The following is a 25,874-nucleotide window of genomic DNA, read 5'->3' as shown; positions in this document are numbered from 1 at the left end:
ACTTGAAAGTACAACAATACAAATATTTGAGCAGTGTTTAAATCCACTTACCCCCACAGATCTCTAAACCCATGGGATATAATGGCTTTCTCTCTGTGCCGCAGCAATGGAAAGGGAAATTTGTCCACACAGTTTTAGACATGGTGAACATAGGAACATAGCTGAGACTGCAGTCAAGAAATCAGAAGACTTGGAAGGGCAGATATGAAGGAACTATAGTCAACAAGATTCTTAAATAGAAAGATATATCATTGAATACTAAAGTGAAGGTTGTCCACGTCATAACATTTCAAATTTCTATGTATGGTTGTGACAGCTGGACAGGGAAGAAAGCAAATAGGAAGAGAATCAGCACATTTGAGACATGGAGCTGTGGCTTACTAAAAAGACAAATAAATGTATCCTAAAGCAAATCAGGATCGAACTTTCTCTAGAAACCGAGACTGTCATTCTTTGAACATATGAGAAGATACAGTATAACTCAATAGAAAGACAATAATGCTTGGCAACAAAGAAAGCAATAGGGAAAAGAAAGGGAAACAGCGCTAGCATGGGCTGGTCCATGAGGTCACAAAGAGTCAGAAGCAACTAAACGAATAAACAACAGCAACATAACGGATGCATTTAAGGAAGTCACAATATGGAGGCCTCTTCTACACTGCCATATAACCCAGATTATCAAAGCAGATAATCCACATTATCTGCTATGAATTGGATTATCTGAGTCTATACTGCCATATAATCCAGTTCAAATGATGACCCTACTAGTAAGTCGGATTTGTCTTCCTATGACAAAGAATTCTCAAGAAAGATGTGACTATTATTAATCCTTTCCCCTGACAATGTAGTCTTCTTCAAAGTCTAACCACTTCATGATATATCTAGTACAAGTCAAACCATCAGTGATATATTGTATTTACTCAAATCTAACGCTCAGCTTTTTGGGCTAAATTACCTTGCCAAAATCAGGGTATGCATTAAATTCTCGAAATAGGGTAATCTTAGTGCTGAACCAAAGCAATAAGGGAAGCTGCTTCAGGAGCACCTGGAGTTTCTATTTGGGGGATGCCATCTGTATTTTAATTGTCATAGCTCAATGCTATGTAATCCTGGGACTTGTAGTTTGATGAGACACTCTTTGGCAGAAATGGCTCAAAGCTTTGTAAAATTACAGCCCCATGACCTCATAGCATTAAGCCAAGGAAGTTAAAGTTGATTAGTTTTACAAAAGAGATTCACCCCGAGGTTTTTTCCCATTGCTGAAAATGTTGGTGTTCCAACACAATTGTTTTTAAACAAGGAATTCCAAGCAAGTAGCAACTGTAATATGCATATTATAAAAAGTGTAGCTTTTGCTGCTGCGCTTTACATTCACCAGCAAATATTTTTTGGAAATTGGGTACACATTAGATTTGATGGCACATAATATTCAAGTAAATATGAGTATCAATAATAATAATAATAACAACAACAACAACAACAATACCAACAACTTTATTCTTGGATCCCGCAACCATCTCCCCAAAGGGTCACAGGGTGGCTTACACATGGCACAAAATGCCTAAAAACGAAACATAAAATGAAAACAATGTAAAATACTATTAAATAAAATATATAAACATATAGTACAACAACTAAACACTCAATTACTACATTCTATTCCTATTACATTCTGATCATGCTAGCTGGGACAGATGAAATCTATCCTCCAAAAACATCAGCAATCAAAAAAGGCTATAGAAATGCAATCAATATTCTAAAAATGTATACAGATAATTGGGCTGTAGCTTAAAATTTCTTCACTAGCTCTCCTGATGCCCTCAAGCTCAATACAGTAAAGAGCCTTTGTCAAATCAAGAGTATGGCTGTGCAAAATGATCTGTATCTTAGAAATGTACCAATTGTATTTTACTGGTGTGGAATCTGGCATATTCTGGGCACACCAATGCCATTCTTAAAGTGGGGAAGAAGAGAGGGCAAATTGAACACACCACACACTAATTCAGATTGCTTTTAGCACAAGTAGCACTTACATTGTGGGAAGCATCTAATTACTTCACACTGTGCTCTAAACACAATGGGTAGAAACAAAGCAGAGCAAGGGGTTGGTCTAGATGGCCCCAGTGGTCTCTTCCAACTCCATGATTAAAAACCCAGCTGTCCACAATGTTAGTGTACGAATGCCAGGGGGTTCTGTTCAACAATGACCATATTATGTTGATCATAATGTAAAATCATCACCTTTCTCCCACAGCAGTTGTATAAACTTTTTAAAAGAGAAGGTATTTCAAATAGTGTTTAGAAACATAATGCTCTACATTAATTGAAATATTTAACCTCTTTATGTGTTATACTGGCCCATTTTTTTAAAAAAAATCCTTCCTTTTTTACTTCCCCTTTTGCCCTTAATTTCTAGTTCATCTTTCTCCCAGAACTTGAAGTCTAGGTGACTCATTCGTGTTTAAAAATAGACACAACTAAAACCACAAAAAGGTCTAAAGTTAATTAGTTTCTTAGCCAAGGAAATGGAACTGAGAGTAGTTGGTAAAATCACACACCTCTTTCCCCCAAGTCTTAATTTCCCCTTCCTTTTCAACTCTAGTTAATTCTTATCATCAGCACTTAATGACAAATGAAGTTAAAGTTACCCAGGGTTCCCTTTGAACAGGGATTGGGAGCAAAGCTGAATCAAGGATGGCCCACCAGATATTGCTGGGGTGCAGCTTCTAGTCAGCATAGCTAATGGCAAGGAATACTGGGAGCTGCAACGCAATGACATTTGAAAGACTATACTACCCATAATTTAAAACCAGCTCTTTAGCCAAGTTTCAAATCCTGGTTAAGAAGAAACTGTCTTGTTCTAGCCGTGCTTAATGTTAATGCCAGAATAGTGCTTATTTTTAATAAGCAGTTTACACCAGAAAGCTGCAGGAATGCAAACAGTTTTATTTGAGCAGACTGCAATAGCTAATTTTGTGCTGCTGCTCACAGGGAGCTATATGATGCATTTTGCATGAATTCCTTCCTGAGGGGCATTAAATTAGAGAGAAACATTTTGTGACTGATAATGATTCTGGTGAATCTACCAAATCTTTTATTCTTTTGATATGCTCCTCGGAAATAATTGGATGTTGTCTAATCATTCCTACTTTTTAAATGACAAAAAAAACCCATTCCCTTTAACTTAACATCTTACTGTCAATAGTGTATCTATGTTTTATTGTAACAAATTCAATAGCTGTTTCTGGAAAGAATTAGGCTTGTGCATTGGGGTAAACCTTGACCCTTTTTGTGTCTCAGCTTTTGGTGGAGGCCCCGATCCATTTTTTGGGAGCCTCCTGTAATTTGGAGGGCAGATATCTGTTTTTGCTCTGGAGTGCCAGAAGATCCATTTTCTATTGGCCCATTATGGGGGGGGGGGGGGTTCCAGGCTTCCCTTCTTATCATTTTAGACATTTAAGCTGTTTTACTCTAGAGGAGAGGCGCTCAACTGTAGGACCAATTTATAGTTCACCTACAATCAAAGAGCATTCTGAACTCCACCAATGATGGAATTGAACCAAACTTGGCACACAGAACTCCCATGACCAACTGGAAGGGTTTGGTGGGCATTGACCTTGAGTTTTAGAGTTGTAGTTCACCTACATCCAGAGAGGACTCAAACAATGCTAGATCTGGACCAAACTTGGCACAAATACTCAATATGCCCAAATGTGAACACTGGTGGAATTTGGGGAAAATAGGCTTTGACATTTGGAAGTTGTAGTTGCTGGGATTTATAGTTCTCCTACAATCAAAGAGCATTCTGAAGTTACCCCACCAACGACAGAATTGGGCCAAACTTCCCACACAAAACTGCCCTGCCTTGAAGGGTGATGGGAGTTCTGTGTGCCAAGTTTGGTTCAATTTCATCACTGGTGGAGTTCAGAATACTCTTTGATTGCTAGCACAAGTCTCCCTCCAGCCATACACGCTCTCCCTTGCCTGCACATGTGCATTAGGCTGCTCTCTCCTCCCCGCTTGGAGTCTCAGAAACAGTTCTCCCCTTGGCTGAGAGGCCGGGCAATCACAGCAGAGGAGGGCATTTGGTGGGAGGATTCACCATCTGTTTCCAAAGAGAAAGAGAAGGACAGGCAGAGAGATCTTCAGCCTTCTATGCCAAAGGGGTGCCTAAGACCATCAGAAATATATGTTTTCTGATATTCTTTGACAACCCTTCTGAAAACTCCTCGCGACCCCCCCCCTTTCTGGGCTCCTGACCCCCAGGTTGAGAAATACTGTTCTAGAGGAGGTGCTTGGCTGCAGACAGGTGTGTGCACTGGGCCTGCATGCCACACACACACACTTGCTTTCCAAGGCAAGGAGGCAAGTTCTGATTTTCTTGCTCTATTTATTTCCAACATTTTTACCCCATCCTTCTCCACCCTCGAGGGGGGACTCAGGGAAGCTGAGGAGGCGCTCGGCTGCAGGCAGGTGAATGCACTGGGCCTGCACACCACACAAACTCTTTCCAAGGCAAGAAGGCAAGTTCTGACTTTCTTTCTCTAGAGAAGTCGCTTGGCTGCTGGCAGGCGCACATGCATTTTGGACCTGCATGCCACACACACTCTCTTTCCAAGGTAAGGAGGCATGGGACAGTTGAGGAGGCAGGATTGGCTCCCATTTGCTTTTGTGTCAAGCTGATTTTCATACCGGGAGGGGCCTTCCCGTTACATGCTCCCAAAAGTAATGAAAGTAGCAAAAGAATGGATGGAACAAAGGAAAACAGTTCCACACACAACTCTAGAAAGAATGCAGGGAACCACCTTGGTGAAGAAGTTGACGTTTGGAAAAACTCTGGAGTTCAGGGTTTAAATCCTGCTTAGTTATGAAAGTCAACAAAATAAATAAAATGGAAACCCACTGGGTAAACATCCTGAATAAATCTTATCAAGAAAACTCTCAGTCACCATATGTCAGAGTCCAGTTGAAGCCACACAACAGTAAACCACTTCTCTCTGTACCATAGTCCAAAAAAAGTTTTGCAATTTGTCAGGTCCCATTTATTTTCCTCATAGGCAATCTCAAAGAAAAGAATGCTTTGAAGAAACAAACAACACATATCTCTGTGGAAACATTAAACATCAACATAAGGATTACAAAAAAAGAAAATATGATGCCATTAATCCATGTTAAGATTTCAATACATATATTTACCATATACACTCATGAATAAATCAATCTCATGAGATTGATTTATTAATGAGTATATATGGTCAAGGGCAGGTTTCGGGGCCAATACTAGAAATATTGCTACATTTAAATCAAAGGCAAATCCTAGAGGCACACTTGAAATTTAAGACACACAGAAATTACAATTGATGTGTGAGGTGACATTATGGGTGAAATTGCTGTTTTAAGTGCCCATAGCTGTGCAGGATAAATGGCACTCATGGGAAAGAAAAGCAGTCCTCCTTCCTTCCTCAGTTTTTTCAGCCAAAGTGGAATTTAGTAGCAATATTGAGTAGGGTGTCATACTGGTGAATACAGTTAGCCCCTATTAAAAATGGCTGCTGCTGCCCTGCTTCACCTCAAGCACCCCAAATAGTGGAGAACAAAAGCTTATCAAACTGGCTCAGGATGGTTGGAGAAAATATATTATATACAGAGATCTTCAGAAAATAATGTTATTTTCCTGAAAGGCCAGATCTTCAACCTCTCCCCAGATCTCCAAACCCATAGTATTAGGAATATAGTATTAGGAAAACATATTATTAGGAATTCTGAGGAAAACATCAGCCAACCATCCAAAGGGACAAGATACTGATGATCCAGCAGTGATTGTTAAGTATGAGTATACTTTAGGTCAAGAAACCTGTGATTCATCAAACAATGCATTATTATTTATTTTATTTATTAAAGATATTTTACCCCACCTTTCTCTGCAAGTATACCCAAGGTGGCTTACAACATATAAAACATACAATTCAGAAGTTAAAACATAGTTAAAATCAAATATTCGATATATAAGCCACCTTGAGTTCTCCTGTCAGGGTAGAGAAGGGCGGGGTACAAGTATGGCAAATAAATAAATAATAAAGGCACCAGATGCTGCCTATGGCTACTGGGAGATGCAGGCAAAGAATATTTAGAGGACCACACTTATCCCAACAGGTTAGGAGCCCCCGGTGGTACAGTGGGTTAAATCCCTGTGCCCTCAGGACTGAAAAGCAACAGGTTGCAGGTTTGAATCTGGGGAGAGTGCAGATGAGCTCCATCATCTCCAGCACCTCATGTGGGGACAAGAGAGAAGCCTCCCACAAGGATGATAAAACATCAAAACATCTGGGCGCCCCCTGGGCAATGTCCTTGCAGACCGTCAATTCTCTCACACCAGAAGCAACTTGCAGTTTCTCTGACACGACAAAAAAAATCCCGACGGGCACACAATGGCATAAGTGTTCACAACATGCACATTAGTAAATTCAAGTATAAGACATGTATGCCTTCCTCTGAACATAGGATAAGATGCAAGAAAAACAGTCTATCTTAGAAGAACAGATGCTGAATGGGGAGAACACTGCTCAACCAATGGCTAAAAAGGAGGAGGTATAGATGCTTCTCTCTACCTTGGCTCAGAATATTGTCTATGTAGCAGCAGGCCATAAATGGAACATATCAAGCCTTACCTTGAAAACATTTTATACTTAACTGGTCTATAAATAGAGTGCTTTATGGCAGCAGCATTGGGATATGTAGATCTAGGATTGACCCCTATAAGAGCCCATTACCCTGATATTGGCTGGTCTTTGTGCTGAGAATAATTAGAGGAGATACAATCCCAAAGTATGGTAATGATCCACTGCTTATCTGAGAAAAAATATTTTTTTGCGTTCTTATCCTTGCCTCTCTATCTTCCATGTTGAGTCAAGTTTTGCTGCAAACCCTAAGTCCTTTTCCTATTTGGGTTCTTTTCAGTGTTGCAACCTTTGATTGTGGGAAAAGTCTATATGGTAGCTAAACAGAACAACAGCCCTCCCCCCCCCCCCCGAAGTTACAAATACCTTGCACAGAATACTATAATCGTATCTATACAAAAACATTGTGACTTTCTACCCCACTTCTTTCCGAGACAGCACAATAAAGTTTGATGCTATGAAGGCTGGAGTCACCCTCTCCTCTGATCTGTGACCTTAGCTGCTATAAAATAAGCACAAAAGTTTCACTGCTGAAGTCAGCAAGGGCAGCAGCTGAAATAGCTGGGAATTTTATTCCTTCAACAGGTGTGTAGGCAGGCAGGACTAGTTTTTACTGCAAAGAATTATTACTGAGTATGTGCAGCATGTTGTCGATCAAGTAAAAAGCTCATAAATTCAAGAGAAAATCACAAATAACACAAGGAAGCACACACACTGAGCTACCTTACTCACAGCTATGAAAAACGGATAAGCTTTCCACTCTGGCTTGCTATTTCATGCCAAAAGAAGCTGGTATTTCTCTATTTTGAGTACATTTGCGTAACAGTTTACATTTTGCCCAGAAGCAGCTCAGTGTAATTACACAACAATTGCAACACTTTGATGTCAAAAGAGGCAGCAAAAGAAACAGGTGTAGGAAAGTTCTGAAAGAATAATGCCACCCTGCAAGCCTAGGATTTGGTACCAAAAAAGCCTTGCCATATAATTTCTTTCAAAACGGTTGTGTTTTATACACAATATACTTTTATAAGAGACATGGCAGCACAGAAGGCCCCCCATATCATCCTGGGGTTTTTATGTTTGTTTGTTCACTTGTATTTTAAGGAAGTCACATAAAAGCTAGGGGAGGAATGTTTTCCTCAGCAGCGGGAGATACACTGGAAAACCACAAGAACAATTTGCATTTCTATCGTTTCTTCTGTGTGGCCAAATTCCCTAAAGCATTTTACAAAGCGATAAACATCATATCAGGCTAGGAGGAAGTGATAGGATGTCAATAAAGAAGCACTTCTCTCTGCAACTGGTCACAGCATCCATTCAATGCACAGCAATGTCAGTCATCCCTCCTCTTCAAGTTGTAAACAGGAGTGCCAATTAACTTGTGCTGGTTACAAAACAGAAAGAGTTTGCATGTGAAAGGAAAAATGTTACCTGGGTGATTGCAGAATTGTGTGTAGTTGTGTGTACAGATGGTGGAATCCCCTTCTCAGAGTGCATCTACACAGCAGAATGAATGCAGTTTGACCCCACTTTAATTGCCATGGCTCAGTGCTAAAGGACTTGTAGTTTGGTGAAGCACTAGCACCCTTACAGAAAAGGCCAAAAACCTTGTAAAACTACAACTTTCAGGATTCCATAGCATTGAACCATGACAGTTAAAGGGATGTCAAACTGCATTAATTATGCATCCTCCGTCTACCTACCAAATTCAGCCTCAAAACTCTCTTCTTCATCAGCCTTAGGCACTTCATGCACTCCAAGCTCTAGATCCAAACACATGCATAACATACACATTGAAACACATTTGCTCAACATTACTTCTTGCTATCCTCATCTCTTTAACTCCTCTGTCCATAGCCTTCCTCATTTTCTTATGTTCACCACCATCACATTCATAATTTATATTTAGGTGAAGGGCAAACATAGTTTTCCTTATAGAACTTCGTAAACTACAACATAATCTGATAAGGGATGTCAATCTTCCACTATTTCACCCTGACGTGAATAGTAAAAGTTATTTTCTCACTGGTGCACGAACAAAAGAAATATCCTATTGCAATGTACTCCCGAAATTTTAATGTCTTGTGGTCTCTTGCTCAAATTATACTATGGAGAAAAACATGTATTTTTGTGTGCAAAAAACTGTTTTCTGTGCCAGAAATCATGTTTTCTACATAAGAAAATAATTTAATGTTCAGAAAACAGTATTTCCCTCATGAAAATGTGGGCCTTTTTCTAAAAAGTAATTCCTGTGCAATGCTTATGGATACTGGAAACCAGGAGAAAAAAATCACAAAATTCTTACTAGTCTATTATTCATCCCTAGTAGGGTTGCTGACTGGATATTATTTCCATCCCTAGCTCTGACAGTGGAATAATAATAACACAGCAGTGTTGATAATTATACAAGAATGCACCCCACCCTGCCTGCAAATTCCCAGGTGTATAGAAATTTCCAAATCTTTACATGTCTTCTTTTGCTAATATCAAAGGATGCTTCCAACTGAACAAAGCATCACACATGCTGTAACAATGGAGGCGCCAACACAGACGGGAACTCTAATTGGTTTTTTAAAAGATTCTATCGATTCTACATATGTTTTGACCATCTGGTTTTCTCTGCAGGGTTATAATGCACAGCACTCACATACAGTGCAATGGGAAACCTGTAGTCTCTCGGATGTTCTTGTATCACATCTCCCAGCACTCCTTGTGATTACTAATCCTACCTAGAGGGCTGGTGAGGCACACAGTCTGACAGCAGCTGGAGCTTCCCCCAGCCATGATATAAATGTCACTGCCCCAAAAATCAGGTCACTGACATTATCCCCACCTTGCAGATTGGATTGGTGGAAAGAGCCATGTCAAAACCTGCCTCCTTCTTCATTTTCATGTCAGCACAACTGCTAACTAATCATAGCCAGATGAAATTCAGCTACAATGAACTCTGCAGCTCTCCTGTTTCCCATCCTCCATAGACTTGTTTCTCAAAATGCCAGGTTTATTGTTGTGCCATTGCCTCTGGGGAAACCTCTGTGGCTTCGAGGACTGGGCCTTCAAACACCGTATTTCATCGGCACATGCACTTTACGCAAACGCTTTCACCCAGCAGCTAGAGCAGCCTTACAACTATCCTCCAGGGGTCAGAATTGGGTTACAAATTCAACACAACGTGATGACTGAGCAGCCTGATTTAGAACAATTTATTCACATCCTTCTTCATTAAGATTCAAATGGAATAAGTAATGTAGAAATTGAACAGATACAGAAAATGTGCATAGCTTGCTCCTGTAGTCCGTAAACATTTATTCACTAAGCACTGCGCTCTTGCTCTCTCTCCTGCTCGGTCCCCCTCCCCTCCCCTTCAGCGTAGTCTTTCTTCCTCCCCATCCTTTCAGCTTGCTGTTTTAATGCATAATTAAGAAGGTCAGAATTAATGAAGCAGTGTGGAGTAAAGTTCAAGGAATCCCCAGGCACTATTTATTCTATTAGATCTCAGGCGTGAATGTCAGATTGGCAGCGTTCAAGGCAGAGGCAGTTAAGCGGGCAGCATCCCAGAAACAAAACTACCAAGGGAGACTTACCTGTACTGTCAAGTCATTCCTGAGCTCCTTCCCTGCAAAAATCACTCGCAACTGGTCAGCTGGAACTCCTTGTCGCTTAGCAACTGCCTCCTTGAGCTGGAAGATGCTGGTGTCTGAATCAATCTCCACTGGGAAACCATGGCTAGAGTTGAACCTGACAAACACTGGCCAAGAACAAGAGACAGACAGACAGAGAGTCAGACATTTTAAACCATGATTATATATATATTTAAATCTGATACACCTAAGAACTGCACAAGACACTGCATTTTTCTAAAGAATGGACAACAGGCACAATGGTAATGTATCATCTTAGTATTTGTGATTTTATTTGTAATTTTAAAAACAATAAGATGCCTAACATACACATCACAATTTATTATACCAAAACGCAATTCCAGGTATGAATTCCCAATTTTTTTTTTAGCTCACGCAGCTAATTATATAGCATGATGCTTCAGGCATCATCTGAAATGATACCTCCTCTATAAAATAAAGGAGCAGATTTTATTCCCAATATGCAGAAAGAGCACTGATTTCAGAGTATTTTTGTGCCTGACGAATTTAAATGCATACTCCGCAATCTTATTCTCTCCTAACCCACACAAATACAGAGTAACAAACAAGAACAAAGACAGAAATATGCCTACTAGATCATTCTAAATTATACTTCCAATACAGAATGGAGCAGATCTTATTTACAAAATGCAGAATTATCACTAATTTCATATTATTTTTGTGCTTGAGAAATTTAAATGCATACTCCGCAACCATATGCTCTCCACACAAACACATACTATCAAACAATAACAAAAACACAAAGATGCTTGCTAGATTGTGTGCTAAAGCAGCTTTTTGAGGGTTATAAAAGGAAATGAAAGGAAAGGTTTTTGTTTGTTTTTTTAAACCCACAGTAATACCAATTCATACATGCTGGCCTCCCAGGGAGGAGACAATTGTCTTGAAAATAATGATGGAGGGGAAATTATATGCTGCCTGTAGTTTTAAGTCTTTTCTAAAGCAGTGTAATCTTTCTCAGGGTTCAGTTAAATAACTGTAGTACATAACTCCTGCTAACATACTCATGTGGTGCCAAAAATTACTGTTAAACTCAGAGTTTCAGCAATTGGACAGAACACACACCAGCGTCTGGCAAATAAGGTATAAACTACTGCCATTCATATGGTAAATTTGCATAACATACATAAGCATGTTGTACTGTTTTTAAGTTTACAGATGTCACTGATGGTAGTCCCACAAAGGCACTGAAACAAAGTGGGAAAACCTCAAAAGCTCTCCTCTGCCCTTTTCACATCTCTCATAAAATACTTATATATTGATATTGAACCTACAACCTATTACCAGAAAGAATATTTGGAACATGGATAAAAGGAATATTCCTACATTTCCTCATTCTTGATGAGAAAATAAAAGTGTCTTGATTTGACCTGGCTCCAAAATGGTTAATTTTTGTGAGATTTGTCACACTGTGGGCCTTTTAAAAAATGAAAGATGCTTGTGCAATAAAACCACAATGTTTTATGTAGAAATCAATGCATTTTGCATAATGTGCCAAAAGTAATGGTTATATCCAATTACCTTCTGGGAAAAATGTAAAAATGAACAAAATATGCAAAACGTTCAGATATTTTCTGTTCACTGAGCAAGAAGAATTTTGACATATGCTGGCCATATTCCAAAACTTTACTTACACAGTGATGAAAAGATGTCTAAAATTCTTCAATATTCGTTGAAGGAATGAAATAAGCAAAGGTTTACACCCTTAATTCTGAATGCCTCATTTATAAACTCAAGGTCATTCATTTGTGTCCAAAATAAAAATAAACCCCTTCCTTCCTTCTTTCCTTTCTTCATTTCATTCAATGCACCAAGAGAAGGGTATGGACCTTGGAAAACTATGACTCCAAGGACTTCACAGCATGGAGACATGGCATAACAATAACAACAACAACAACAACAACAACAACAACAACGGAATTTTAAATGGATCTCAACTGTATTTATTCTCCAGTGCAAATGCAACCAGAGAAGGATATGGACCTTGGGAAACTATAACTCCCAGGACAGCATAGTATGGAGCTGTGGTATTTAAAGTGGGGTCCAAGTGCATTCATTCCATAGTGTAAATGAACCAAGGGAAGGGTATGGACCTTAGGAAATTATAATTCCAGGACTGCACAGCATGGAGACATGGCATAACAACAACAACAACAACAACAACAAATGCAATTAAGGCCAGGATCGAAAAATCAGCGGATGACCCAAAATGCAGACTGTGCAAGGAAGCTGATGAAACCATGGACCATATCCTCAGTTGTTGCAAGAAAATCACACAGACGGACTACAAACAAAGGCACAACTCTGTGACCCAGATTACTCACTGCAACTTATGTCTCAAGTACCACCTGCCAGCAGTAAAGAATTGGTGGGATCATAAACTCGCAAAGGTCGTGGAAAATGAACATGCAAAAATACTGTGGGACTTTCAAATCCAGACTGACAAAGTTTTGGAACACAATACACCAGACATCATGACTGTGGAAAAGAAAAAAGTTTGAGTTATTGATGTCGTCATGCCAGGTGACAGCCGCATTGAGGAAAAATAACAGGAAAATCTCAGCTGTTATCAGGACCTCAAAATCAAACTGCAAAGGCCCTGGCATAAACCAGTACAGGTGGTCCCAGTGGTATTTGGCGCACTTGGTGCTGTGCCAAAAGATCTCAGCTGGCATTTGGAAACAATAAACACCCACAAAATCATGATCTGTCAACTGCAAAAGGCCACCTTACTTGGATCTGCGCGCATCATTTGAAAATACATCACACAGTCCTAGACGCTTGGGAAGTGTTCAACTTGTGATATTTTGATACGAAATCCAGCATATAGAGCTCGTTTGCTGTGACATACTGTGCTTTTGTGTCAGAATAATAATAATAATAATAATAATAATAATAACAATAACAATAATAGTAACAATATGAAACACTAGATCATGTCCTCAGCTGCTGCAAGATTGTGCAGATAGACTACAAGCAGAGGCATAACACTGTTGCTCAGATGATTCATTGGAACTTGTGTAACAAATACCATTTGCCTGCGACAAAGAACTGGTGGGATCAAAAGCCTGAAAAGGTTTCAGAAAATGAACACGTCAAACTACTCTGGGACTTCCGAATTAAGACTGACAGAGTTTTGGAGCATAATACTCCTGACCTCATGATCATGTTAAAAAACGAAGCATGGATTGTTGATGTTGCAATCCCAAGTGACAACAGGATTGAAGAGAAACAACTGGAAAAGCTGACACGATATGAGGATTTAAAGATCGAATTGCAAAGACTCTGGCACAAGCCAGTAAAGATGGTCCCAGTGGTGATGGGACACACTGGGTGCAGTGCCTACAGACCTTGGTCTGCACTGAAACATGATCGTCGCTGACAAGATTACCATCTGCCAGCTGCAAAAGGCCACCTTACTGGGATCTGCATGTATTATTTGCCCATACATCACACAGTCCTAGACACTTGGGAAGTGTCTGACGCACGAACCAATACAAAAGCCAACAGAGTGATCTTGTTTGCTGTGGACTCATCTTGTTGTGTTTCAAATAATAATAATCATAATAATCATAATAATAATCCTTCTCTCTTAGCTTTCCCATGCAACACAAGGCACATACATATTGTGGAAGGAAAGGGAAAGAAAGGACCCAGAAATGCTACTTTTTAAAAAGAAATTGTTCAAGCAAAGTAAAAATTCAGTGAGCAAAAGGTAATGCATTTCCTAATAAGGGTACTTTTGGCTCCTCCCACAAATTGAGGAAACATTTCATTGTAAACCTGGGAGCAACTAATGTCATCACAATACAGAAATGGGCAAACAACCAGATGATTTCAAAACATCTCCATCATCTCATGAAACATTTTAAGACTGCTTGCCCCCACACTTAAAATATTAACAATGCTGTATCCTACACTTGAAATCAAACTAATGTGATGACAAGAGTGGCTTCCTGGATTTTAAGTGTAACACTCAGTGGAATTTAGTAAATGTGATTAAGTGGTCGGTCCAAGGTAAAAGTATCATTTAAGATGCGGAATGTGTTTTGGAAATACAATTCAGCATCTGCACAGATCATTTAAAATCCAGACTAACTCCTATGTCAGATTAACTGTCCAGTTTTATAGGAGACATCAGCTGGTACTGACCATGAAGTATTTCCCCTTCAAATGGAAAAATTGGGAGACTTGTCAGGTTCCCATCCCATACAACCTTCAGTGAAGAAGACACATTGCTGGTGATCATCAACAAAATGAAGACACAATAACCACAAGGCTGCAGTGTTAGTGCAATGCAAAATTGTACACATAGGCAACCCAAAGGAATGGTACATTAAGGGTGGCTCTACATTGTAGAATTAATGCAATCTGATGAAGCACCAAAGAAGGCAAAAGCCCTTGTAAAATTACAGCACCCAGAATTCCATAGCATTGAGCCAAGGTAGTGAAAGTGCAAGAATTCTATTATGTAGATGTGCCCATAGACAACACACAAGAAATAGTATAATTTAGAACCCAAAACTAGTGATTATTCAATAGAAACAAGAAGGGAAGAGCTACTTCTTTTGACTAAACAAACCATAATTTATTTTCCCCAAATAGCTTTGAGGTTTACTGCTACTCTGTGCTGTGCCCCAAATTTCTCATGAAAATCTGATCCCTTACAATGCAGAAAGCTAGATTGATGACAAGGATGGTGCAGAAATGTCTAAAATATCCTTTTAATACAAAAAGTAATTATTTATTCTTATTTATAGCCCCCCTTAAGTTCCAGTATTACAATAAAGGAATAAGAATATCCGTATGTGCCAGGATCCTATCACCTGCTTTCAGTGCTTCTATAAGAACTGAGCATCTTTCCTTCCTCCAGGAAAACACACAAACACATCTGTGCACCTGAAGCCTTGTTATTAATGACTGGGAAACCACATATTCTGTAGTGGCATCATAGATGGTTGTGTCAAAAAGAAGAGGTGAAATAAATTCCCAGTTCTAGTGGCATTATACTTCACTTCTTCACTTCACTTTATTCCTTAATTAGTCGCTCTCCACCAAGGTGCTCCAAGTGACCTAAAATTTAAAACAGCATTTCACAATATAAAAACATAAAAACATTCAACAGTGACTATATGGCAAGTTAGATCTGATTACTTAAATGCAAAACCAAACAGCCAAGTCTTGAGCGCTTTAACAAAAGGTTGCAACTCCGACATTGCTCTAACACAGGGGTCCTCAAACTAAGGCCCGGGGGCCGGATACGGCCCTCCAAGGTCATTTACTTGGCCCTCGCTCAGGGCAAACCTAACTCTGAAACGACTTGAAAGCACACAACAACAACAACAACAATCCTATCTTATCAGCCAAAAACAGGTCCCATAGAAATACTAAGTTTATATTTGTTAATATTGTTCTTAATTTTAATTATTGTATTGTTTTAAAGTGTTTTTTGCACTACAAATAAGATATGTGCAGTGTGCACAGGAATTCATTCATGTTTTTTCAAATTATAATCCGGCCCTCCAACAGTTTGAGGGACTGTGACCTGGCCCTCTGTTTAAAAAGTTTGTGGACCCCTGCTCTAACATATGGAGGTAATGAGTTCCACAGAATTGGAGCATAGATCGAAAAAGCTCTACGCCTTGTAGCTTCCAGGTGTACCTCCCTAGGGCCCAGTATGTATAGGAAATTTTACTGGGTGGATCAAGGTAACCACTGATGGAAAAAAAGGAATGAGGTGGTCCCTAAGATATAAAGGTCCTTGGCCATTTTGAGCTCTAAATGTCAGGATCAGTATCTTGTAAGAGATCCGATGTTCTATTGGTAGCCAATGCAGTTGTTGCAGGATCGGTGTAATGTGGGATCTTATAGATGATTCCGCTAGCAGCCTGACCACCACATTTTGGACCATCCGGATCTTCTGGGTTGTTGACTTCGGAAGACCGGCATATAAGGCATTGCAATAGTCCAACCTAGTGGTGACTGTTGCATGGATTACCATTGCCAATGCTTCTACCGAAAGGTGGAACGCCAATTTCCTTGCCTGGTGAAAGATGAACAAAAATGCCTGCTTACTTATGGCAGTGATCTGGGGCTCCATCATCACATTGAGTCCAACACAACCCCAAGACTTTTAACAGTGGCAGACGGAACCAGAACTTCCCCATCAAAATCAGGCAGAGACTGGATTAATTCTGGTGGCTGGCCAGGCCATAGTATCTCAGTTTTTGCAGGATTCACTTTTAGTCTGCTCGCTTGCAGCCAACTCATCACTGCTTCCAAACACAGCTTAAAGTTCTCAGGAATCGCGGTTGTCCCAGATTCGAGATGCAAGAGTAGCTGGGTATCATCTGCATACTGGTAGCACTCTACACCGAATTAAAATGCAATATTTTAGGAATGCTTTATAGACATAAACAAAATGAGAGAGAAAACCAATTAAAATTTGCAAGTTAAGTGGGAATGGAATAAAAGTTAGCTGTTTGGGACTCATTGTATTGAAAACAGAGAGCATGTGTGTGGTATGTTGTGCAGAAAACAGCATTTTTAGCCCACAAATAAGTTTCTTCTGTGGAAAACATAATTTTCCAAACAGAAACACAATCTATTTTTCTCACCATTCATGCAAATATGTTATTTTCAGTGCATAAAATGCTATTTTATTGTGTATGGGGAGTTCCCAAGGCAATCTAGAAAGATCACATTTGTCTCCATGGTCATATTTTGTCCATCCCTGCTTTTGAGAACTACATATCTGAGATTAGAAAGACATTCTTCCTTGTATTAGAGATGAAACATCAATTTTAGATATATAAATATGGCATTATAGAGTTGGAAAGTATACTAAGGGATATCTAAATTAACAATGTCAATGGAGAAAATCCATAGCCAAAGAATCCCTGATATAAGCCCATGTAATTTCAAGAACTTCAGACAAAAGAGAAATGACTATCATCTGAGGGCTTCAAACAATCCTTACCACCAGGAAATTATTTCTAATATTTAGTCTACATTTCCTTTTGAATACAACCATTCTAGGCTTATCCTCTGAAGCAGCAGAAAGAATTCCCCTCCATCTTCCACATGATAGCTCTTCAAATATTTGAAGATGGCTACCATATCAACATTCTCTTCCCTAGGCTAAACATAATACGCTTTCTCACAGGACTTAGTTTTCAGATGCCACTAACCTAATATTTTTCCCTTTATGTGGAACATGGCTATCTTTGTTTTTAGAAGTATCAGATTCTTACAGTACTGTGGGTGGAATTCTTCAAAAGGACGCAATACAACTTTTCCCTAGCTCACTGGGAAAGTAATATCTTAATGTTAGGGAATATATGTTAGGGTAGTATTTGAGGAATGAAATGTAATGATTTTTTAGCATGGATCTCAAAGTCTAAATAAATCCAGAAGAACAGCTCTGATTTATGTAAAGTTCCTCAGGATTTTGGATAATGAAAATTAGGATACAGTGTAAGCTTTCTAGTAATCTATTTCTTATTGTTGGCGCCAAAGAAATCTGTTGCTAGAGGTTAGCATAAGAGATATTTTCCCCCTTGACTTTGTTGTGAACCATTAAAGAAGGGCTCCTAGAGCAAAGCTTGAGGATTTTCCACATTTCAAATATAGTTGTCCCTTGTGAGCTTTTCAAAGTTCGACCTGCTACTGTCAGCCCTGTGGCAATGTATTTTTAAAAAAGTTTACATGCCACTTCTTTGTCTGTTATCCTTCTTATAACCAAATAATAGGATTCCTTTAAGGAATAGACTCAAGAAGTGATTTAAATGCAAAGTCCAACATCCTGCAAAATAGCCTAAGGACACTTTTGCCATGTTACATTATGTGACATGACCTGTTTGCTTAAAGCAGTATACAATAAACAATATGTACTACCAAATAGAGATGCTATTTCAAGAAGAAAAAAACACTATAAATGTCAGCATCCTTTACATATTGCCCCCATAGCCATTAATGAATAATCCAGGCTTTTTAAAAAGGACCACTTCAAGCTTTTATAAAATGCATCCTTGTTTTAGAAAAATCAATATACTGATATGAAAAATTTGCAAGATCTTGATTTGGTTCATTGTGAATATTAACAGTGGTAGTTCTGAAAAGAAAGAGTTGAGTCTCTAAAATTTCCTGTATATGAGATGTCAACGATCTATATTTATTAACTAGTAGTAAAACAGTAAATAAATTAATTCTATTGATTCATCCTGAAATGCCTATAAACATTAAGAATGGGCCTTATCAGGATGGGATACTTTATATTACATAATCAGCACCGGGGTGGGGGCGAGGGGAATCTCGGTGCAGATAGCAAAAACATCGAGCCATCCATCCCATCCACACTTCGGAGTTGGTGGTAAATTGGGATTATTTCAAAAACTGATAACAAAAATAATAATTGAAAACACAGTAAATACCAATACCAATTCTAATATAAATTCCAACACTACTCACAACATGGGAATACCAATGAACCGAACACATAAGTAACATATTGCAAGTAACAATAATGCAATGTGACACAGGGAATGCTGAGGGAATGATGTATTCCATTTGTAAATTAATACAACAGTGAACAAAATTACTATTTTTCCTGTGTGCATCAAATAATGTTTACTTCTTACTTTGGGAGGCCTAATCTACCTGGAATGCTGAATTTTGGTGAAAATTTTCAAACTCTCTCAAGTGATTTTTTTTAAAAAAAGGAATAAATAGTAATGAAAACACAGTAAGTACTGTGACAAGTAACTAAGAAACCGGAGTCAAAAAGCAACAGTAATGATTAAGAGAGAGAACGGAGTACATTATTATTACTATTATTATACCCTGCTTTATCTCCCCTGAAGGCGATTCAAAGCGTCTCTTATCTGGAATTCTACAATTCAAAATTCAAAATACTCCCAAAATCCAAAATCATCCACATCAGTGGCAGAGATAAACTAACCTTCGTATGCTAATAGATCAATATAGATAACATTCATTTCATGCACAACATTATTTTGGAAATGTATAAAATTCAGACTGTATGTATAGGATGAGTATGAAACAAAAATGATTTTCAGATTTGGACTTGAGTCTCATCTCCAAGATGTCTCATTATGTATGTATGTGCAAATACAGGTATTCCAAAATTTTTTAAAAAAACCCCAAAGACTTTTGATCCCAGGCATTTCGAATGAGAGATACTCAACATCCAATGACTAACAATAAAAGTATACTTTCAAATTCTGATGATAATAGTTACAAAAAAGAACTTGACTGAAACAATAGTTGAGGAAAGAACCTAAGCAAAATTATAGTTCTCCCTCCTTTCCTTTGGGACACATTGATCTCTGGGTGTACAACTCTCACAAAGTCCTGGAGCATTAGCTGTGGACCCTGAACCAAAAAGCTTGTCCACCATTACTGGAAATAAAAGGCATCCACAAAATCATTGGATCCTTATTAGTTTCTTTCACACAGCTTCAATCAGCAATGCTTTTATACAGTTTCAACTTATTCGCTTATGTCTTCTATGTAATTCAATAATGCTTTCACAACCACAATGCATGTTCTTTTTGCTGCCCAGCAAACCTGAAAGAATTGTTGTTCAATGATTTAATACTTTAGCAAAATAAAAAAGACCACATTTGCATAATATATAACACTCCCAGCAGAATATTAATCTTTGTCCAATGTTTCCTATTAGCAATTGACAAGGGGATGGGAAAACAGGACAATAAATCCTGCTTGCATTACACAAACATTGCTGGGACACAGTAACTCCATTTTGCCAGAAACAGTTGCCCTCAAGATATTGAATTCTTTTTTATAATAGCCTAACAGGTCCATTACAAAATGCAAGTACTGTATATACTCCAGTATAAGCTGAGTTTTTCAGTCCTTTTTTTAGGCTGGAAAAGCCCCCCTCAGCTTATACTCAAGTCAAAGTTATTAATTATTCTACTCTATTGTTGTTGTTGTTGTTATTATTATTATTATTATTATTACATTTACTATTTTACTCTAAATTATTATTATTACATTTACATTTAACTCTATTATTGTTATTATTACATTTATTATTTTTCTCTATTATTATTATTATTATTATTATTATTATTACATTTCCATTATTTTATTACATATTAATTTACTCTCCTTATTATTATTGGAAGGACACATAAGCACATTTACATTGAAGAAGATTAGAATGACCATTTAATCAGAGTTGGACAGTATTATCTTAAATTACAGCTTTATTTAAATATTCAAAAATGCTTAACCTTTTTATTGGTATCTATTTTATTGGTATCTATTTTTATTTTGAAATTTACCTGTAGCTTTTCCCACCCTCGCTTATACTTGAGTTAATATGTTTTCCCAGGGTTTTTTTTTTTGATAAAATTAGGTGCCTTGACTTCAGTTCTTTTTAATCTCACAGAGAAAAAAATATTTCAATATTCAACTCAAATGTTCCCAGAACAATGCCACCTACAAAAATGTGAGGGTATAGATAAAACAAATACAAAGCAAAATGGTCAGAGTATTCTGACATTTTACAGACTTGTAGTGAATCCTGAATGCACTGTATGTCCTTCACACAGTGAAACTTGTACTTTCCCCTGAGTATCAGCAGAACTCTGTGGACTTTACTTTTGAGAAAATGATTGTAAGAACAATTTAATAATAGAAGCCATTACCTAGAATGGTAGTAATATATCTTCTGTGATAATGTCAGACAGAGTTTAGTAGATAGCTATATCTATGGAGCACTCTAGGTTTGGATTTCTTGCATTGAAGGGTGGAGCTAATAGACAATGGGACTATATGAGAAAGAAGCCAAAACACTATTGTAATGGTGTTTGTAAGCTTCATCACTACCAATGCTTGAGAAACTACAGAGATAAACCTTCACATACATTTGTTTACTGAGATTTACAAACTTGAGAAATTATAGAGGAATCCTTGGGCTTATCTCCAAGGGCAGTATAACCTGTACTCAATAGGAGTTCGAACTATGCTGTCTCTACAATGTTTCTGTACTTCTGGCAGGTATCACAGGACAAACTGGATCAATCCAGTTAATGCGGTTTAGAACAGAGTTCATAAAAATGGGTGGAAGCCCTCTGTGGATTGTCTAAACTTTGCAGGCAACAGGATTATGTCTGATTCAAACTATCTGCTGTTCACAGGGGGCATGACCCATTCCCTTTTCTCTCCTTGTGCCCATATCACCACCATCACCTCTCCCTGATGTCTACAGAGCTCCGTGTAAACTCCTGGCTGCTGCGGGCATCCTGTGCTGATATCAGAAGAGTTATTCATGAAAGCCAGGAGCTCACACAAAGCTTTCAAGCCATCTGGGAGCAGTGAAGACAACACTGATGCTAAGGTGACTTTCCAGTATGGCTAATGCAATCTGAATTCCAAACTGCTGCTGTCTGTTTGGGATGATGTAGGCCACATTTCTGTTCTGGACTGGCTTCAGATTTATCAATTCTTGTCTTGTTAGGTTTCAGTTACTTTAAACATTATCCTGCCCCCACTCCAACCCATACCCCCCTTCTAGGAGTATGGGGTATATTGTCCTAGAGAGCATTGGAGATCAAAACAAATTTTCATAGGGGGAGGTGCAGTCCTTCTCCGGAGGTGGGGGTAGAATATGCCCCCCTACCCTTTTACGGCTGATCACTCTTATGTTAATCATTGTTTTAAGTAGTGGCAACAGTTTACTTTCCGGTGCTATTAGGAACAATGGAACCAAATTAGTTTTGAAAAGTTCTAGCCAATATAGTCCCATCATCCCACCACAATGTATGACAATAATTCAAAATCATATATAAATAGTTATTGAAAGTGTAAACATCTTCTGAGCTAATAAAGGAATTGGTATTAAATGGTAGCAATTATACATTATTTAATATTTCCAAAGCAATTTGACTAAAATTAAAAATGAGGGTAAGTCATGAAAATGAATGAATTTTTTTGTTTACTTTAATACGAGCTTCCTGTGTGAAGATTACCAAGTTTTTTCCCTAAAAATCATAAATATTTGATCACCTAACTGAATGAATAAATAGAAGTAGTTAGTGCTATGAAACCATAATATAATTTCTAGAAAATCAGTGTTGATTCATGAAGTTCAAGAATAATTGTTTTGGTCGATTAAAAGTCTCCTCCCCCATATTTCTATTTTCCATTCTATATACAATTACAACATGCATATGAAAATTGATTGAATCCTTATACTGACTTTCATTAATGAATCTGAGAAAGGCTCAAACAGTATTCTAACTATCATAAAATTCAGCTGGGCTAGGCTTCTTGGTTTAATTTCTATGGTTCAGTGAATTCTTTTTCAAAAGGAGACCTACCTGAACAAGTTACCCTGTGGGTGCAAAATAATGCAGTGAAAAATACACTCTGGTATGAATCCAGATGAACCCTTCAGTAAAGAGGACAATTCCTTCTTTTTGTAGAAAGGGCTGTGATCCAATGGAACTGGTTTTTGTAAACCTCCTTCTCAGAGCCTTCTTTCTCTAGCTTGCCCTCATCTCATTCATGCTTCAGTGTTTTACAACATATGGTTTTTGATGAAGGTTCTCCTATATCATTTCCACTTCGTTGAACTCTGCTTCCAGATGTGTCTTATTTGTCTTGATATATTTCCTCTTCTAATGTTATGAGTCCTTCTATAATTCCAATAATAAGCAACAAAAGTGTATATACTCATATCCCCAAATATTCCAGTGTATTTGATGTTGCATCTATAACCTAGTAATGTATACAGTAGAGTTTTGCTTATCTAACATTAATAGTCGAGCAGAATGTTGGATAAGCAAAAATGTTGGATAATAAGAAGGAATTAAGAAAAAGCCCACTAAACATCAAATTATGTTATGATTTTACAAATTAAGCACCCAAACATCATGTTTTACAACAAATCAACAGAAAAAGCAGTTCAATATATGGTAACATTATGTAGTAATTACAGTATTTACAAATTTAGCACCAAAACATCGCAATGTATTGAAATAGCTGTGGATCTGGACCGGAGGCAGACTGCATTGGATAATACAGAACATTGAATGAGCGAAGGTTGGATAAGCAAGACTCTACTGTATTTTGCCATTAGAAACCATATCTATGGGGCCACCCTTAATTCATGCAAATGTTCAGATTTAGTAGGTTACAAAGTATCTGTAGCCGAGTTCTTCTATTATTAGAAGCAATGATAGCTAGGCATGGAAAAGAAATTCTTCAGATTAGGATTTCCTATAAAAACATATATGCCGATACTCCTAAAATGGAAAACACATATTTATATCTATTGTTTAAAGCACTGGTGTCTACCCTTTGGCCCTCCAGGTAGTTAGGACTCCAACTCCCAACTCCCAGAAGTCCAGGTCAGTTTTTCCAACTATTAGGACTTAGGGAGCTGGAGGACCAAAGGTTAGATACCACTGGTTTGAAGAAAAGGTGTAGAAAGAGAGGGCATGAAGCAGGGAAATATTTTGTGTACAAGTGTGTAAAAGAGGAGGAATGAGTAAATCCCCACTGGAGGACACCAATCATAATGATGCCACTGAAATGGGCAAGAGCCCCCCCCCCCCCAGTGGTGCAGTGGGTTAAACCCTGTGCCGGCAGGACTGAAGACCAACAGGTCACAGGTTCGAATCCGGGGAGAGCACGGATGAGCTCCCTCTATCAGCTCCAGCTCCTCATGCAGTGAGATGAAAGAAGCCTCCCACAAGGATGGTAAAACATCAAAAAAACATTCAGGTGTCCCCTGAGCAACGTCCATGCAGATGGCCAATTCTCTCACACCAGAAGCGACTTGCAGTTTCTCAAGTTGCTCCTGACATGACCAAAAAACTGATATGGGCAAGTGCCCTCCAGAAGATTTTGGAGCTCTCTGTAGCCTTAGTCACTAAAGCTAATGGTGAGGAATGACAGGAATTGTTGTTCAAAAACAGCTATGGGAGTGCGGTTGTCATCTTGCCATCACAAATAGATTCTCGAAAAAGGATAAGAAGGCCTTTGATTGAACACTTTTATAAAAATGCTGTTTTGAGTCATCTTCAAAAAGACAGAACATAATTATAATATCACAAAAACTTGATTTGTTTCTTAAGAGAGAAAGGCACATGACGACATGAGCACTTTGACTCTTATTTATTTCAAAGAAAAAACATATATATTACACTTATATTCATAAACAGTCAAGCATATGCACCAGAATTCCAAAGGACAGAAAGTAATAGCACCATGAAATACAACTCACATCAACACATTTGCATAGTTTTAAAAATGCAACAGGGTGAGTGGGTGGGTGGAGGAACCAGAAAAAAATGCCATCTCAGCAAGATTTTATAATTTATCAACACCAAAAATTAGTATGCCATGCAATCTTAATTCCTTTGAATAACTTACCATGACATTATAATAGTGCATGACTATGTCAGCACTTGCACCTTATAAATCTAATTTTATAGAGTATAAATCAAATTTCTAAATATCCCAAAGCTTGTGATTTAGAATGCAAAAACTTTGCAATGTAAAATAGTCTAAATTTCATGGAGGAAGATTACTGCTTCAATTTCAGTTATTATTGTTGTTAACCTATAAAGATCCAAATATGTCCCAAACCAGTCAAATCTACATAGTTCCAAATTAACATTATTCTACAAAATATTCCAGTAACAAATAAGCAGAATAGTATTCAAAGAAACTGCCATATTAATCAGCATAGAACATTGTACAGGAACCCATTATCATTTACACATTTAATTTCAATTATTTATTGCTATTCCCCAACACGGCAACCAAAGTGGCTTCAAAAAATTGAAACAATATATGCAAAAAGATGTTATAACGCCTTTGAATACTGATATTCGAGACTAGCATGACTATGTCTTTGAAGAATAAAGCAAGATAACGCTCAAAACCTGATCACAAAAAATTAAAACACAATTAAACAATCTATCATGAAAAGCCAGCATAGCTTACTTAAACCAAGGCTCTTCCAGACAGGCCCTTAATCCCAGAATCTGATCCCAGGTTTTCTGTGTATTCCAGATTATCTGGCAGAGCAGACTCATATAATCCAGTTTAAAGCAGAAAACCTGGGATCAGATCCCGGGATTTAGTGCCTGTCTGGAAGGGCCCTCAGTCTAACATCTAGGAGAAATTGATTGCTGTACAAACAAAAGCATACTAGAGAAAAAAGATAAACCCAGAACAGCACCCCATTGGGCACTTCAGGAATAAATCAGAAGTGCAGGAAGCACCCTGATGAAAAACAAGTGCCTTGTTGACAAAAGTGGTGTTGTCCACAGCTTATTCTGTTTTTCTAATTGCCCACCGCATATATATTAAAGAGCTGAAGTCTCCATGGATCCCTGAGATATGACACCAATCTTTTACTAACAGTAGTTTAGGAAAAGGGACAAATAAGCAAATCTCTGACAAGCTCTTTGAGCAGACCAACTAAATGAATGCAAAAGTATTTCCAGGAGCCTCTTGGGTCATAATCTGT

General features: G+C 38.1%; 1 protein-coding gene across 2 annotated transcripts in view; it reads right to left on the bottom strand.

Moving 5' to 3' along the window:
- Positions 1–25,874, bottom strand: part of PRKN (parkin RBR E3 ubiquitin protein ligase) — an 878,318-nt gene that overhangs the window by 690,556 nt on the left and 161,888 nt on the right. For both annotated transcript variants that reach the window (XM_060753692.2, XM_060753691.2), the window contains exon 2: positions 10,262–10,425. In XM_060753692.2, coding sequence (XP_060609675.2) covers positions 10,262–10,425 — 164 coding nt within the window. The remainder of the gene's footprint in view (positions 1–10,261; positions 10,426–25,874) is intronic.

Source organism: Anolis sagrei, chromosome 1 (genome assembly GCF_037176765.1).
Source record: "Anolis sagrei isolate rAnoSag1 chromosome 1, rAnoSag1.mat, whole genome shotgun sequence".
In the NCBI taxonomy this organism is placed as follows: domain Eukaryota; kingdom Metazoa; phylum Chordata; class Lepidosauria; order Squamata; family Dactyloidae; genus Anolis; species Anolis sagrei.
This window is presented reverse-complemented; position numbering and strand designations above follow the sequence as displayed.